Genomic DNA, 17,006 nt, shown 5'->3' with positions numbered 1-17,006 from the left:
GGAACTCAAAAGGTTCCCACTCCAGGAAGGCTGTCACCTTTGCCTCCTGGAAGGCTTGTTTCTTCCTTCCATAAACCTTTCTAGATTCCCCAAGCTCTGCCTCTCAATTTACCTATTTGTCTTTTTTTCCTCTCAGCAGAATCTAACTGAGGAATAAGACTGACCCTGCCTTCGTAGCCTCACCAAGTGGGACTGATGAGGTAGGCACTTCATCAAAGTGCTCATTGACTGACCCAGAGAGGCCTCTTTGCCCAAGGTTGAACCACCAACTAATGTTAAAAATTTTTTTGGGTAAAGCCCCAAAGAGCCCTACTGTGGGAAACTTGAGATTGGCAACTGGTTTAGGAAGTCTGTAGAAGATTGAAACTGATCCCTGAAGGCTGCTCTGGGGTCCACTGCTAGATGTGGGAGTGGGAGGGAAAGTCCTGGTGTGGGTGGGCCAAGACCAGAATGCAGGTTAGGAAGGGGTTTAAAAGTCCCAAGTCATATTAGTTCAAAAATAACCCTGGCAGGATGGAGTAGCCTAAAGTGGGGAAGATTCTTGTCCCAAGTGCAAAAGCCTGACCATGATGTGGGCAAAAAACAAGGTCCCAGAGGACCCCAGAATACCCCAACCAGGTAACCCTCTGGACTTCCCTGTTCTTCCTTTCAGGGGCAAATCTGAACTTCCCTGAAATACCCGTATCTCTTCCCTGAACCACCCCCTCCTAGGGTGTGAGGAAGTTTTCTCCCACTGAACTGGGCATGTTTTGTGGCTTTGATTCCAGCCCATTCTCCCAAACATGACAGCTTTGAGCCTCCAACCACACTTATGTAATATGAAGTAGCAGTTGTATGTGAAGGCAGGGGCAGTCTGATCTAGCTTAACTTTATTATATCTCCCTTTGGGCAGCAAGTGATTAATCAGTGCTGCTTAACTGACAGCAACTTGCCTTTTAAGGAGAGCTACAGCCTATTAATCCTACACATCCAACTCAAACAAAAATATCCTACTCTGGAGTATGTCAGGGGAGGGAACGTCCGAGAGCTGTCCAAAAATGGTATGGATTGCTTTAAGGAGGCATTCAGAGAAGGATGGGATGGTGTGTATGTGGGGATTCCTCAAAGTGAAATTAGGGGCCCCTGAGATGGTGGATACAAACATCTGGCACTGGCACACCCCTACTGTGTACTGGACCCTCTCTGGGATTTTGAGAACATGTTTCTAATTATCATGAGACCTGGTCAGGCCAAAACAATAGTTTATTATTTCAGCATTCAGCAACATCTCAGCCATCAAAAATAAACTCTAACACCGGAAGGATGGAAGGAAGACTTCTCTACAGCATGATTAGGTGGGCTGCATCCGGAGCCCCCAGGGCACCTCAGGCGGGATAGGATGGTGGTTATTCATTCGTCCAATAAATTAGGAAGCGGCAGAATTTGGGGGGCTGACTGCTCATTTCTGGGCTGGCATGAGGTCATCGATGGACTGGCCCTGCTCCAAACGCTTCTCCATCTCTATGAGCAATTTCACACCATCTACCACCATCTGGACCAGCTCCACCTCTGAGAAGCCCAGTCGATCAGCATTAGAGATGTCAAAGACACCACCCACAGCTGCTGTGTCCACACCCCCTGTGCAAGGAACAAAATAGTAAGGGTCTGAGAGAAAAAAATTCAGAAAATCCAGAAATGCTAACAGTTGGGAGACTTGGGCTCAACCCCTAATTTGTCAAGATAGATAGGAAGTCAAGATCAGCACTATATTTGCAAGAGAAGGTCCTTGGTCTAAAACTTACTATGAAATATTTCTGAGCCTCAAAAGTTCATCTCAAGTAAGCATAATGCTTGCAAGGAGCAAGCACTGTGGTTGCAAAGAAGCCACTTTTTTTATAAGGAGCCATTTTAAAGCTGTAGAAACTGAGACAGACAGGAAGGAACTAAAAATCAAGGTTCTGTCTGGCCAGTCAGTGAAATAGAACCAAGGACTTTTCCCTCTGAAGCAGGAGAATGAGTGGAGCAGAACCCTAGAGAGCTGAGAGACAGGGTCAGGAGGGATTACCAGTCTTACCAGTTAGTATGTTATATAATTCTTCTCCACTAATTGCTCTGCAACCTCCACTTGCAAATTTGAGGGTGGGAGAACCAACTGTGAGTCCCCTCCTATTCTGATTTTCTTCTATGAAAGTGTCCCCCAAAGGTGACCAGTGTCTATTCCCATCCTGGTATTCTTTGCCCAATATTTCTACAGCTTTATATACATATAAGCAGGCTATATTTTCATCTTTTGCTGCTGTTGTGGGGTGTTTGACCCTGGCTTCTAGAAAGCTATGGCCAGAGCTCAAGTTATGGCAGACCCCTGACCAATGTGGGCTCAGGATTCCAATATGGTCAGGGATGGTTGTCTTGGGATAGAATAAAAGAGATGCCATCTTCCTCTGAAGGAAGAACCCCCACCAAATAATAACCCTGATCCCACATCCTCCCCAGGTAAGGCCTGCTGCTGCCCAAGGGTTCATTTATCTCAAAACAGGGTGAGAAGGAAGCAAAGCCCTGGGGGCCAACTGCTCTGGGATCTATCTAGTTGGTGACCCAGAATGAGGCAGCCTTCATTTTTGGTTTCCTGTTCAGGAAGATACCACAGAATACTCTGAGATGGCAGCTGCTCCGTTTCTTTGCGGTCCTTTGTTTAATCAAAGAAGCCATTATCTGGTCCTTCCCCATCCCTATGACCTCCATACCTGTCCCCCTTTTCTGCAGCCTCAGCTTCTTCAGTACTTCCCCAAACTTCTCATGCTTGCCCAGGTGGGGAAGTTTGATGTGGACACCAGCACGTAGGCCTGTGCCCAGGTTGGAGGGGCAAGTCAGGATGTAGCCCAGGTGAGGGTTCCACATGAATTCGTAGTTCTTGGTCTTGAAAAGGGTTTCAATCTGGACACAAGACAGGAAATTCATTCATTAGCCCACATTTCAACAGAAATCATGCCACCCTAATTCTACCCTTGTTGCCAGTTCAGAATCTAATCATTCCTGAGCATCCAGGTGCTATGATCAGTATCCAGTGGGTGGCAGAGGTTTTAGAGATCACCATGGTCTGGGGGGGATCATCTGAGGCAAGTGATGGAAGCTTGAAGCCTTGATGACTAGGGGAATGATCACAAGGAAAAGCAGGAGGATCCCACAGGCTTCTGTTGATTCTTGTTGGCATGGTTCCCCAGGAGGCACTTGGGGAATAGGACCAACCCCTTCAGGAGGGAACATGATGACTCTTCCAGAGGGTGGGGGTGGAAGGGAAAGGAAGGAGCCCAATGGCGTCAGAACCAGGATCCCCAGGGACTGGGGCCATGGCAACAGAGGAAGCAGATGCCACACCACCAAGTTAATCCCCCAGAGACAGTGACAGACTTTTTTTCAAAGGGATCTGTGCAAATTCCTGGCTATCAGGTGAGGAAAAGAAATAGTGGGGCAGGGGAGAGAACCACATAGCCAGAGCCAGGTGCTGTGGCAACCTGGGCTATGGAAGCTGATACCTCCCATCTGGTTGTGCAAAGGGCAACTATCAAATTAGCTCCAATTACTATTACACCTAAGAATGATACACAGCACTGAGGCAGGGCATGTATGGCTTATTCTCACTTCCCAAGAGGGGCCAGAACAAATGGGCTTGCAAGGGCCTCCCCAAATTGTATAGGGAGGGCCAAACAAGAAAGGGGTTCATGGACCCAGCTGGAACCTCAAGAGCTATCTTTACCCATAGGTTACCTTCTGAAATAACCACCCCTCCTCCCCTACATAGTCCTATTAGGACAGCCTCCAACCCATAAAATTCTTCCTCTGAATTTCAGCAACACTGTACTTAATTCACATCAGTGTGAGACATTTGTGTCTTTTGTGTTACCAACTCACCAGCCATCTTAGCCTGGGCTCAGGGAATACTGTAGACTGACTTCTGCTTACTGACTGACATCAGAATTCTAATTTCTTTCTTTGAGTTCCTGTTTCTAGAAATAGCTCAAGATTCCTTCCTAAGGCGGATCCTTCTCCGCATACCATCCTTCTCAGCATACCCTTCCCCCCATTAGCCCCCTTACCTGAGTGAGCCCTGTGCAGAAACGTGTGAACACATCCTTCATGTTACCCCCCTTCTGCATGGAGATGACCCTCAGATGATCCTCCTCATTGATCCACACCAGGAAGGTCTTGTTGTCATTGTGCCTGGGACAGAGCAAGAGTGTCAGCCCTAGAGTCTTTTCCAGGGAATTCAAGGCCACCTTGGATTTCTATGCCTCAGTTAAGCTCCAGATACCCCATGTAGTAGCAAAGCAGAGGCAGAAAATCATCCTAAAACTGGGAGGAAATCTTAGAGTCCCCTTGCTTTTATAAATTAGGAAATTGCTTGTCCAAAGCCCCAAGAATCAAAACTGGGATTCAAATCCAGATTTCAGAATCATTCCCACAAGCACCTTCAAGCATGGATTCACTATAAACTCCTTATTGAATGAATGCAGCTAGCATTTATTATGCTCTATCTGCAAAGAACAAAGCTGCTAAGTCCTTGAGAAAATAGAAAACAGTTCCTGTTCTTCATTTGTGTGCTAAGTCTGTAGACCCCTTCTTTAGAAGGTTTAAGTGCCTAAAATGTTTAAGGAAATGAATTATATTGAAACTTGGCAAGATCCCCTGATCTAGTCCAAGTCTTGTCTACCCCATTTTGTGGAAGAGAAAATCCAGAAGCGGAATCACCACAACACTAAGCAGTCAACATAGTACTTTTCCCCTAAATCTAAGGGGGCCCAGACAGAGGAAATGATAGCCAAGTCCTCCCTGCTCTGAGGACTCAGGAAGACAATGGCCATGACCTTGGCGTGCTCATCCCAGTGTAGCAGGGCCAAACTAGAAAACGGTCTTTGTGGGACAAAGCATCTGTGTCCACAGCCCTTTCTGTGAAGGTCAGTGGAAGCTGCCCAAGTGAAAGGGGAAAAACCAGGCCCTGGCGCCAGGAATAACCTCTCCCCTTCCCTCCCTCCACCTGCCTTGGCAAGGGAGGAAGCTCTGCAGGTTCACCTCCCCTCCTGGCCTCCCCCTCCTCCCCACTGCTGCAATGGCTACATCTTCATAGCTAACAGCCTCCTCAGCCACCTGACTGCTGGGGACGCAGCCAAGCTTCAGGGACACAGGGGACCTAGGGAACAGACAGCAGGAAGCAACAAGACCAGTTTAAGAAGGATGACTCCTAAGACCTTGGTGCTCCAGGACATCCAAGTCCAGCTCCTATCCGCACATGGCAACATCCTACCAGATTCACCCTAAAAAATGCAAGGCTAGAACAGCCTCATCCTCCTGCTTGCTAACCTCTGGGGGGGCGGGGGGGGGGGAAGAGGAGTTGGGCTTTGAAAATATTAAAGCATTTTGGGGGGCTAATATAAACTAGCTCCTTAGCTTCATAAAGGCTCACTGAGAGCAAGGGCTGGAGATGGGAGGTCCTGGGTTCAACAAGTCAACCCCCAAGCCAATAAATTGTATTTATTCTAAGATGGAAAATAAGGGTTAAAGGTAGATGGATTTGCAATCCAATAGCTGGGTTTGAATTCTTCCTATTATTTACCAATTGTGTGACCTTGGGCAAGTCACTGCAGACAGACCTCTGGAGGTGATGAAGAGGTTGAATTGTCCATGGACTTGGCTACTGTGGTCAATGGGGAGGCAAAGGAACTGCAGGAGCTCAGTGATGTCAGTGCTGAGGCTGCAGTGTGGGCTCCCACCCAGGTGTTAACTCAGCAACTTAACTCTCCTCCAGCTAGAAATTAAATCACCAAGTCTTCATGTTGTCTTCTTGGAGGGCAAGGTGAGGTGGGGATGGGAGTATGGAAGGAAAGAGACTAAAACTGCCTCCTTGAACCCCCTTTGTTTTCTAGAAGCAAACTGAGGACTGAGGGGGGGAAAAAGCTAACCAGTAAAGGACAGAGAAGACTCTTCTGACAGGTCTTCTGACTTGACTGTGGGCAGAGGGCGGGAATCCCATCTCTAGCTTCTTCCCCTCCTCGCCATGCCCCTACTTGATCTAGCTATTGTGGTAGGGGGCCCTATTTCTGGCACTGTCAGTCCTGCTGTCCAAGGTCACAAAAGCCATAAGCTCATCCCCACCAGGAAGCTGGGGAATGCTTTCTGCATACTGGCAGCAGGCTGTGCCAGCCAGGCAGGCATCACAAGTCTGTCTGGGTGTGGCTAAACTAACACCTCTAAACCACCTTGACCTTCCTTCCAGAGTATTTAGGCTGGAGTCTGCAAGGAAGGTGGTGACTGGTCCATGATCACAGCTATAAAGTATTTAAGCCATGGGGGAGACTGCTAGGGTAGAAAGAACACTTAGATCCAGGTGAGATCACTGGGTTTGAACCCCAAGCTGAGCTGGGAGCAGTGGCCAGTAATACCTCCTTCAGTACCAATTAGGTTACTACGGAACTAGGTTCCTCCCCTTCACTGGACCTAATCTAGCTTTATACTTCTAGGTTCCTAATCTAGCTTTATACTTCCTTTGGACAGATGTCAAGAAATTGGCTGTCTACAACTGGCTACCAGAGACTTGGGCAAGTCCAATCTGTAAGCCTTGAATTCTTTCCCCTTCATCCTTCCCCCCACAAGTAGAGGATTGGATTTAAGGATCTTGATATTTATAAAAATTCTCATTTAATCCTCACCAACTTCCCAGTGAGATTATTCCTATTTTACAGGATCAGATACAGTGATTTGTCCAAGGTCATAATACCTAATAAGTGCCTGAGGCTAGGTTTGAACTCCTGACTCCCAAGCCCAGCTCTATCCACTCTACCACCCCCAGATACTTATAGATTGAGATTCTCAAGGGACTAATTTCTGATACGTGGTCTGGGTTTAGACCTATTGCACTACAAGATAGCAAAAACAGTCCTTAAAAATAAACATTTCTAAAAAGGATGTGGCCAATATGATCAACAATCATTACATTTAAGCATTATTACTCTAATACCAAAGAAAGGAAGTTAAACTTCCTAAGGCATACACTCTGTATAAGTCACATTATAAGAGAGGCAGCAAGTAAATGAGCAAAAAACCCTTCTTCCATCCTCATGCTTCAGAAAGACCAACTCCCAATTATTAAAATATCTACCCCTTTAATAGGAACACTTTCCAGGGTGACCATATGTATTCAATTTGTAAAATGCAAGAGACTTCAAAATCCATACTGCTAACCAGAGAAACAGATTTTTTGGCTTCTTGAAAATTTGAAAAAGATCCTTCTGGATCCTACATAGTTGTATCAAAAACTCACCAAATGCCCCTGCCATCAGGCCAGTCTCGGGCCATGCCAGATGCCAGGAGGAGTGGGGAGACAGGCTTGTCAAAGAGAAAGTGGTCATCAATCAGCTGCTGCTGCTCCTGCTCAGTCATGTTCTTCAAGGCATAGTACTTCCCATTCAGGTCACCCTCTAGGCTGGCCAGAGCTGGGGGAAATCAGGAAGTCAGACCAGTAGCCCCAAGACCAGGAAAGAAACCCATGCAATTCACCCTTGCTCCTGCCCTGAGCCTTTACTTCTCTAGAGTCAGGGCATGAGAAAATACCTAAGTGTTGTTCTCTGAACCATCCATGGGCTATACTTCAACTGGAAGCCCACTATAACGCACGCCCCCACCAAGTGGTTATTTGGCTTTTTTTGAAGCCTGGTTCCAATAGGCAGCTCAAGTAAGTACCCTTTGAGAAACAATTCTGACAGGAAGTATACAGAGATCTACACCTCTTGAATTCCCCCCTGCTTCCTCAACATGAACCCAAAGCAAATGGGATCTAGAGCCAAGCAAAACAAGTCTAGTTGTTCCATCTTAAAGAGGATGAGGAAAAAAGCAGAATCAGGGAGAAAGTGCCCTGACAGTTCTAGCCTTGGAAATATGATGTCTAGTTCATTTTCTTGGTTCACACTTTGTTATAATGTTGGGCCAGTGACCTAACCTCTCAGCTTGTTTCTTCTCCCTGTAAAAATTGGGGATCTGCCCTGGGTCCCACTAAGTTCTCAGATTTTAGACTTCATCCAAAAATCAATTGTTCCACAGGGCTGGAAAGGTGGGGGAAATGGGATTCTAGGTTAAATGACTTGTTCAAGGTCACATAGTAAAGGAGTCAGAGCTAGTTAAAGATGTTAGGTTCTATAACATCCTAGTGAGGGAAGCTCTGAAGCCAAGGACTCCTGATTAACCATAAAGGGAATTTTTGGCCAGGCTCTGAGCTGGTACTACTGATACTACTGCATCATTGGCTTACTACCTTCCCTATCAGCAGGACCCTAGAATGGAGGTCTGCTGGCCCCATTGTCTCCAAGGACAGTCAGTCCATGCTATGCCCAAAAGCACTTGAAGGCTTACAAAGGAATTTCCAAGCCAATTAAATACAATTATCTTTATCTTACAGAAGGACATTGAAGTCCCAGCTTTTCAAGGAATGTCCTTCCTTAAAATGTGCCCAGCACTGGCAGATGACTTCTAGTGGGCTCTATCTCTGTCTTCTGCTGCAGCCTAAGATCATATTGCTCAAGGTCAAAGAGCCTTACAAAGTAGAACTAGAATGAAGGTCTCCTGGGCCCTAGCTAGGATATTTCCTGCACGGTGATGCTTGCCTCCCCTAAGGCTACTGAAAACCAGATTCACCTCAGTCTGCCTCAAGATCTCTCCCCCTTTCTCTTTCTCTTTCTCTTTCCTGAATGCCTCCCATACAGGGCTATTTTGTTGGCAGCTCTCCCCCTTGAAGAGAAAGGGTCCGATGTATTCCCCCCCCCCACAACTCCCCTTCCTTCTGAGGTGATACCTTCCACGGAGAGCTTCTCTATGGCACGGCGCTCTCCTCGGCTACAATGTGGGGGCAGACAGAATCCTCGGATGCTACGGCCAGTTCGAACACGAGAACTCAGCACATAATTAGGGTCCAGATCATCACCACCCTGGGGGAGAGGGGAAAAGGGGGAAGAAAAGAGGGGAAGTTACTACTTAACCCCCTAACAGACCTCCCAGAAATTGCCTCAGCCTAGTTTATGACATTATTCAAATCCTGTCCTACCCATGTCTACCTGTGTACCCCCCATGCATAATTTTGTTCTAGTTTTAACTTGGTTTAAGAACCTATCCCTTCTCCTGTCAACTCCTAACATATATGTAAAACCAAACTATCCAGCAGAGGGTCTAGAATAGACTAATCTAATCCCCTTAGTTTAGAGTTGAGGCTTAAGATCAGGCCATATAAGGGCAGGCAGGCAGCCAGAGACTTGAGGCAGACCTACCTGCAGATTATCAGCATTGAGATCAGTCTTATGCTCATCCGAAGGCTTGTAGCCCCCATGTCGGTCTTCAATGATTGGATCAAACAGCTCCTTGAACACATCATAGCTCTCTTCATCTCCAGCCACACAGCCCACAGTCATGATGAATGGGTGCCCTAGGTTGGAGGGAAAAGGGGGAGAAGGATGTAGGAGAGAAAGCTGAGGCTTCCTCCTCTCTATTGAGCAGAAGGGAAGAACAAGTAACAACTGGGGAGGAAGTAAACAGATCTGAGGAAAATTTTCAGATATGGGGTGAAGGATCTCACTAGGAGAGCTGAAAGAAGGCACTCAACTCCAACCCCAGCCCCTAACATACATGACTTGGAAGTAACTGAAAAATGGGAAACCTCTCTGCTTTAAGAACACTCTAGCAGATTGGGGTGGTGGGGGTGGTGATGAAAGCCTGTCATCTGTAACAGATCCCAAATTAGGGAAGGGACCTGATATTCAAACCTCTAAAGGGGTTAACAGGATGGGAAAGAATGATCAAAATCTACTAAGACTAGAGGTAATAGAGGCAAAAGGATAGACAGACCATAGCCTCAAAACCTCCCATCACTGGATGTGACTGACCAGGAAAATGTGTGGGAAGATAAAAACTGAAGAGGACAGAGAAAGCAGCACTTGGATAAGATGGGGGAGGGGGGGTAGATACCTGGGTTGTCCACACCGGTCTGGATGACATCATCCAGGGTGAAACCGCTGGGTGTGACCTTATCCCGGAGTTTTTCATAGAGCTCTGGGGTCAGCACCTTAGCCATGTGGTTGTTGTGCGAGCAGAGGTCGGGGTATTCCTCCTCAGCGGTATAGCGGGACTTCAGCATGTTGTGGCTATTGGAGAACGGCATGATGGCGGGAGACTGGCAGGGGGATAAGGGGATCAATTATCCAGGCCCCCGACCTCCCCCCCCCCCAGTTTCTCCAGTCTTCTTTTGAACCCCTGCTGGGAGCCAGAATTACAGCCGCAGGGAAGGGGGTGGGGGAGGAGGAAGGAGGGGAGAGAGGAGGAGGCTGCGACAACGCCCCGTGCAATATGTACAAAGCTACTTCACTGCTGACTGCCAGGCTGTCTCCTCCCCCTCCTCCCCCTCTCCCTTCTCCCTTCTCCTCCTCCCGGCAGCCCTCCCAAGGTCAAAGCCTCTGCAGCCCTGCAGCTCTTTGGGCTCCCTGAGCAGGGGTCGAGGTTCCTGGACCCAACACCTGTTATCCTGCGGCAGTCGAAGGACTAAACGGAAAGGGGGAGATCACGAGAACTAGGGAGGACCCCTCCGCCCCCCCCCCCCCCGGTCTTTGCCTCCGCAATGTCTAGAGGCCAGGGTCGGGTCGAGGGAGATGGAACTGGAAGAGCGGGTGAGCAAAGAGGATGGAAGCTTGAAGATGAGAAAAGGAGCCAGACCCGCCCCTGGGATCCCCCTCCCCTCCAGAAGCAGCCATCTGTTTTGCTCACATCCCTAGAGATTCTCCACCCCAGAAGGCAGGCACAAACACACACACACACACACACTCATCCCCGGGGGAGTGGGGGGGGGGCGCCCGAGGTAAATAAACTCTCCCCCCTCTACATCTAAAGCTTCAACCCGAGCTAATCCGAGGACTAGATGGGGAGACAAGGGCCCAGCAGCTGTGCCCGACTCCTCTACCTCCTGATCCCCAAGACAGAGGAGAGGCTCAGCCTCACCTACGTCCTCTTCAAGAACCCCCCCCCCCTTCCTCCCAATTCTGCAAGAGGGCGCTCCCCCGGGCTCCAGGGCTGCCAGACAGTGAAGACAAAGGGGGCTGGGATCCTTTCCGCCACCCCTGCTTCCCGTTCCTTAAACATCGGGCAGTAGTTGCCAGCGAACACAAGCATACACATGAAATTTCACGAGATGATACTTTCATAGATAGACGCTCACGCTCACACACACACAGGCTCACACAGACACACACAGACACACACACACACACACACACACACACACACACACACACACACACACACACACACACGTCTCATCCCCAGAAGCAGGTGCGCGTCGAACCGGGGGCTGCACATCTGGAGCTACCGGAGGGCGCCAGGGTGCGAACTCACCAAGGCTGCTGCAAGGGTCGCAGAAAGGCGTGAGGATCGGAGGATGCTGCTGCTGCGGCGGCGGCGGCAAGGAGCTGCTGCTGCGTTCCCAAGCCACCTACACCAGAGTTCAGTCACCAAGTCCCGGACGAGCTGCCCTCCTCCTGTTTTATAGTGGCCAGGATGGGCCCTCCCATTGGTGGGTATTTATATCCCATTCATTCTATTGGCCCCAGGCTGGAGGGAGTCGCCCCGCTGTCTTTGTCTATTAAGCAGCTTGATGCCTTCCATTTTGTTAACCCTCAGGGATCTGCTGCCCTCCCTCTTCAATCCCCCGAGGGGGGTACTTAGAGCCTCCTCAGTAATCTGGTACTTGGGCCCAGCCTCCTCTTTCTCTTTAGGGTGGGAGGCGGATGGGGAGGAGAGACGGGGCAAGGATGGGCGAGAAGAGGGGTGGGAAGGCATCTCATATGATTTTGAAGCTGGAAGAGCCTTTAGAGATCATCCTTACAACAGATAACCAGATAACCCAAGGGAAACGCTTTGCGCACCTTTAAAACGTTGGGTAAATGCCAGTTATTCAATGCTAGCTATCAGTCCAACCCTCTGATTTTAGGGATGGAGAAAGGGGCCCACGGTGGGGAAGTGGCACATGAGAAAATGGCAAAGCCCGGATTCAAATCCAGGTCCAATGTCTTCTCCATTTACCACAGGGCACCCTCTCACCAAATGTCAGCTTCCAAAGCTTTGTCTCTGGTCCCTAGAGGAATAGCGGGGAGGACTTTTTCCAACCTTGGCAGCTGGGATGACGCAGGACTCTTGGTCCTCTGCAAACCCAAGGGTAGATGGATGTCACAGAGATCAAGTGACTCAAGCTTTGAGCTTGAATTCCTCTCTCCAACAACCTTATGGTAAAATCATAAGATGTCAATGTCAGAATTTGGAGGGGTGAGGGCTGGGGGGGGCGTGGTTTAGAGAGTCACTGAATCCAACTCTCTCATTTTAGAAATGAAGTGTCAGAAAAGTGAAGGGACTTTTCCAAGGTCATAAAGCAAATCAGGAGGAGAGCCAGAATTCAAATAATAGAATTTATAAAACTAGAAGAATTCTTAGAAACTATGCAATCCTATCTTTGTAGAAAGGAAGCTCAGGCTGTCAGGAGTCCAGAGATTTGAGTCCTAGCTCAACAATAGCTAGCATTAGGACCCCAGGCAATATTCCTTTTGATTTTTGGATCTGCTTCTGTAAAATAAGATTATGGGACTGGATGAGCTTTAAGACTCCTTCCAGTTCTGATGTTTCTATTATCCTATGAGGGGAGACCTGGGATGTAGTGGGGAAAAAGCTGAATCTGGGGTCAGAGGGCATAGGTTAGAATCCCAGTGCTGCCACTTAATCTCTTTTGTGACTTTAGACAAATCATTTAACCATATTTGGTTCACTGGCACCTCATCTGTGAAGTGAGAATTTGGTCAAAGAAATCTCTAAGGTCTCTTCCAGCTTTGAAACTTGCTCAAAATTCCCTGACTTTAGTCTAGTTTGGTGTTCCTAACAATCTCAGAACTCCAGTTCTGCAGTCAACTTTATTCAGCCTATGTGGGCTGGACTCCCTTATGCCCTGGCCCTCACCATCTGCCCAGAGCAATCACAACATAAACTAGGTAGTGCAGTGAGTAGAGTGCTGGATCAGACCTATGTTCAAGCCCAGTAGCTGTGTGATTTAATCTGTCTGCCTCAATTTCCTCATCCAAAAAATGGGGATAATAAAAGTAACCTGTCTCCCAGGGTGGTTATAAAAATCAAATGAGAATATTTGAAAATAGTTTACAAACCTTAAAGCCCTATATAAATATTAGCTACTCTCCTCATCAATCTTACTGCTACTACTAATCTATAATGTGTAACCTTGGGTACTAGAGGAGAATTGGATGAGAGACAAAATAGTTTGCTAACTAGAATAGAACATAATACATGGTTAGTACATTAAAGACATACAAAGTATCTTAAAATATGAAGGTTTTATTACCTTAGACTTTGTAAAAGTTAAAAAAGAAATCAACATGGCATAATGAAAAGAGTTTTGGAATTGGTCAGGAGACCTGAGTTTGAATCCAGCCATGGACACTGATTAACAGGGTAATCTTAGTCACTTACCATCTCAGAGCTTCAGTTTCTTCATCGGTAAAATGATGATAATAAATGTATACTCCCAGTCTCAGAGGATTATAAGGAAAACACAGGCAAATCTTCTAGCAGTGAATGAATGAGTCAGGTTTTTTACCCTTGAGATATGTTCTCCTTCCTCAGATTTTTCATATCAGCCCTGGTAGGAAAGATCAGCTTCATAATCAAGGAAAAGATCAAGGAAAGAGAAGACTTTCACTTGGAATAAATTAAGTCCCAGAAAGACCCGTCCCCTGAAAATTAATGGAATGGACCATCATGGTGTCCATTCAAATTCTACAGCCTGCCCCTCTCTGGAGATCTCCACAATAGTCCACTTGTAGAAGCCTCCATAAAGACTATCATCATACAGTGAGTCTGCCACACAGCAACTTTCATTTATATAAAACTCCAATATCTGCAAAAGTACTTTCTACCAGACAGTCATGTGAGGTAAGTAGGGTGGAGATTAAGGTACCCGTTTTACAGATGAGGGAATTAAGGCTCCAACACTTTAAATCACTTGCCTGTGATCTCATAGCTAGCAAGTATCTGAAGAAGGATTTGAAGTCCAGTCTCTTGACTCCAGGTCCCAACAATCTATTTTCACCCATTACTTTTTTTAGGAAATACCACAAATGAAGATGGCCATACAGAGAGACTGTCCCATATGGAAACTTCCCTTCCCTATAAAAAGAAGTATTTAGGACTCGGCGTCTATAGGCAGGCAGAGATGGTTTTATAGCTTTTAGGGTTCTTCTAAAGACATGTTTTATGACACATCAGTCGTGAGGTGGGGCCTGGGCCTGAGAACTACAACTGAACTCCATCCCAGCAGCCTCCTCATTCTGTCCAAGAACCTCAAAGAACTACAGCTTTTATAATTATGGGCAGTGGCCCTGAGTCAGAGCCTGGTGTTGGGTATCAGACACCCATAGCAAAATCTAACTAGTTTCTCTGGTGAACAAGTGACTGACCTGCCTTCTACATGAATACTCACTGGTTCTGTAAGGGGATTTTGGCGATCAATTAATCAACATTATGAAGTGCCCTTTATATGTAAGGCACAAAAAGGTGTTAAGTAACTACAAAAGGTGAACTTACCAAAAAAGGTGTTAAGTAAACCCAAAAGATATAATCTAACCCCAAAGAAGGTGAGAACTAAAGAGTGGGCAATCCTGGAGAAAAGTGTCTGCTGTGATTGGTAAACATGAAAATTTAGGGGAGGTGACACAAAAGAAAAAGATCTTTAAAGAGGACCAAAATGGCAGAAGAAGATTCATTGGACAGATATTCGATTAGAGTTTCCAGTTGGAGGCACTGACTTGGAGATGTGAATCTTAAAATTGCTCAGACTATACCTTAGAAGATTTGATTAAGCTATTCCCCTATTGTAACAATATAGGTACTTAGTCAGGAATGTATGGAGAACTTTAAAATTACTCCACCCTGCTCAGACAGTGCCTTAGGAGAAGATAAAGTTGTAAACTCCTGATGGAATAATGAAAAGTCCCTAACTCATACTTATAGTAAAGCAGGAACCTTAAGCTATTTCTATTTTTAGCTCTAATACAAAAGGGTGCTAAGTACCTATAAAGGTTAAATTAATCACTAAAAGGTCAAGCAACTTACAAAAGGCAAGTTCAGCAAAAGAGATGTGAAATACTCAGAAGATATAATCTACCCAGAGAAGGTGAGAACTAAAGAGAGATGTGAACCAAGAATGGACAGTCCTGGGGAAAAGTGTCTACTGTGATTGGTAGATGTGAAAATTTAAGGAAGGTGACATAAGAGAAAATTCTCTTTAAAAGGAGCTCTCTGAAGTTAGTTCAGGGGGTTCGCCATGGAGGTTGGAGTTTCCAGTTAGTTTGGAGGAGCTGGCTCTCTCTTCTCTCTCTCTTCCCTTAATTCCTTCATTTGTATTAATTAAAATCTCCATAAAACCCAGCTGACTTGGGTATTTTCATATTTGGGAATTTTCTCATGGCAACCACTCATTTTTTATTTAAATCAAGACACTAAAAATTATCTTTACAGTTTTGGCAATTCACAGTCTTGAAACCCACATTTTCACAGTTACAGAGGAGAGACTGGAAGACAGACAACCAGATTTCTTTTTAGACTGTCACCATTGGTCAGTGAAAGGCTGACTTAGTGACCTTGCTTTTCTCTTCCCCTGGCTGGGGCTTAGAAATTCTAATTGATATCAGAAGAAGCCAGAGTTTTTTTTCTCTCTCTCTCTCTCATTCCTTAATATCTTCCTTCTATTATAAATATTGTAAATAAACTACCATAAATTCCATTTACTTTAGTAATTCATTTTGGGATTTAAAAATTAAATCCCTGGTGACCATCTAATAATATATTTCAGTCTCTAAAGTCAATCCTCATTCTCCTTGATTCTTGTTCAGTGTAAGGAGGGGAAAATCTAAGAGCTTTCCCTGGTCCCATAGGGCCTTAAAGTTGGCAAAGACCTTTCCTCCCAGCCAAGTAGTACAACCTTGACAGGGCTCTGCATTACAGAATCACCATAAATGAGAGTTGGAAAGAACCTCAGTGATCATCTCTAACATAGCCCTTACTCAAAAGGTATAATATCCCTGATAAGTGGTCATTTCCCCTATGCTGTAAGGCCTCTGAGGAAGAGGCAGATCATTCTACTACTGTATAGCTTTAATAGGAAGTTTTCTCTAACATCAAGCCTAATTGGGCTTCTTTTTCAACTTTCACCCAGTGCAGAGTTCTGAGTTCTGCCCTTTAGGACTGAAAAGAACAAGCCTATTCTCTCTTCCATAGGATAACCTTTCAGATATTTGAAGACAGCTATCATGTCCATCCTCCCCTCCACCAAATCTTCTCTTCCCCAGGCTAAATATTATAAATTCCTTCAAACAGTCCTCTTACTGTACAAATATAAGGCTCTTCACTGTTCTAGATGTTCTCTAGACATTCTCCAGTTTAATCAATGTTTTCCCTAAACTTTAGTACCCAGAATTGAACATGATAGTCCAAATAAGTTCTGAGAAGGGAATAAGACAGTGATAGGTACTATCATCTCCCCATTTCTGAAAACTATGTCCTTCTGAATGCAGTCTAAGAAGGCATCAGGGTTTGTGTTGTTTTTTTTTTTTTGCCAACCAAAAAACATCACACTGATGACTCATAAAGAACTTGTAGTCCACTAAAACCCTCAGATACTTTCTAGCTGTGGGACCCTGGACCAATCACTTAACCCTATTTGCCTTCTTTTCTTCATCTGTAAAATGAACTGGAGAGGGAAATGGCAAATCACTCCAGTATCTTTGCCAAGAAAAATCCCCAAAGGAGTGCTGAAGAGTTGGACACTTTTGAATAACAAAACCCCCAGATATATTTAAGAACAATTGTTTTCTAATGAGGCAGATGGGTTGACACAATGAATAGAGCACACCAGGACAGAGTCAGAAAGATTTGGGTTCAAATCTAGCCTT

At 45.9% G+C, this 17,006-nt stretch overlaps 1 protein-coding gene across 2 annotated transcripts; it reads right to left on the bottom strand.

Moving 5' to 3' along the window:
* Positions 1-1,224: 1,224 nt before the first annotated feature.
* Positions 1,225-11,525, bottom strand: CKB (creatine kinase B). Of its 2 annotated transcripts, none has more exons than XM_001366860.5 (8): positions 11,395-11,525; positions 9,979-10,183; positions 9,285-9,439; positions 8,816-8,948; positions 7,292-7,463; positions 4,074-4,197; positions 2,724-2,913; positions 1,225-1,617 (listed from the first exon to the last, which is right to left on the bottom strand). In XM_001366860.5, the coding sequence occupies exons 2-8, from the start codon at positions 10,169-10,171 to the stop codon at positions 1,439-1,441; spliced, it is 1,146 nt and encodes a 381-aa protein (XP_001366897.1). In that variant the 5' UTR covers positions 10,172-10,183; positions 11,395-11,525; the 3' UTR covers positions 1,225-1,438. The 2 variants fall into 2 exon arrangements, with proteins under 2 accessions (XP_001366897.1, XP_007473577.1); XM_007473515.3 differs by having other exon boundaries at positions 9,979-10,154; positions 11,395-11,513.
* Between the last annotated feature and the right edge of the window lie 5,481 nt (positions 11,526-17,006).

Source organism: Monodelphis domestica, chromosome 1, assembly GCF_027887165.1.
Source record: "Monodelphis domestica isolate mMonDom1 chromosome 1, mMonDom1.pri, whole genome shotgun sequence".
Taxonomy (NCBI): domain Eukaryota; kingdom Metazoa; phylum Chordata; class Mammalia; order Didelphimorphia; family Didelphidae; genus Monodelphis; species Monodelphis domestica.
This window is presented reverse-complemented; position numbering and strand designations above follow the sequence as displayed.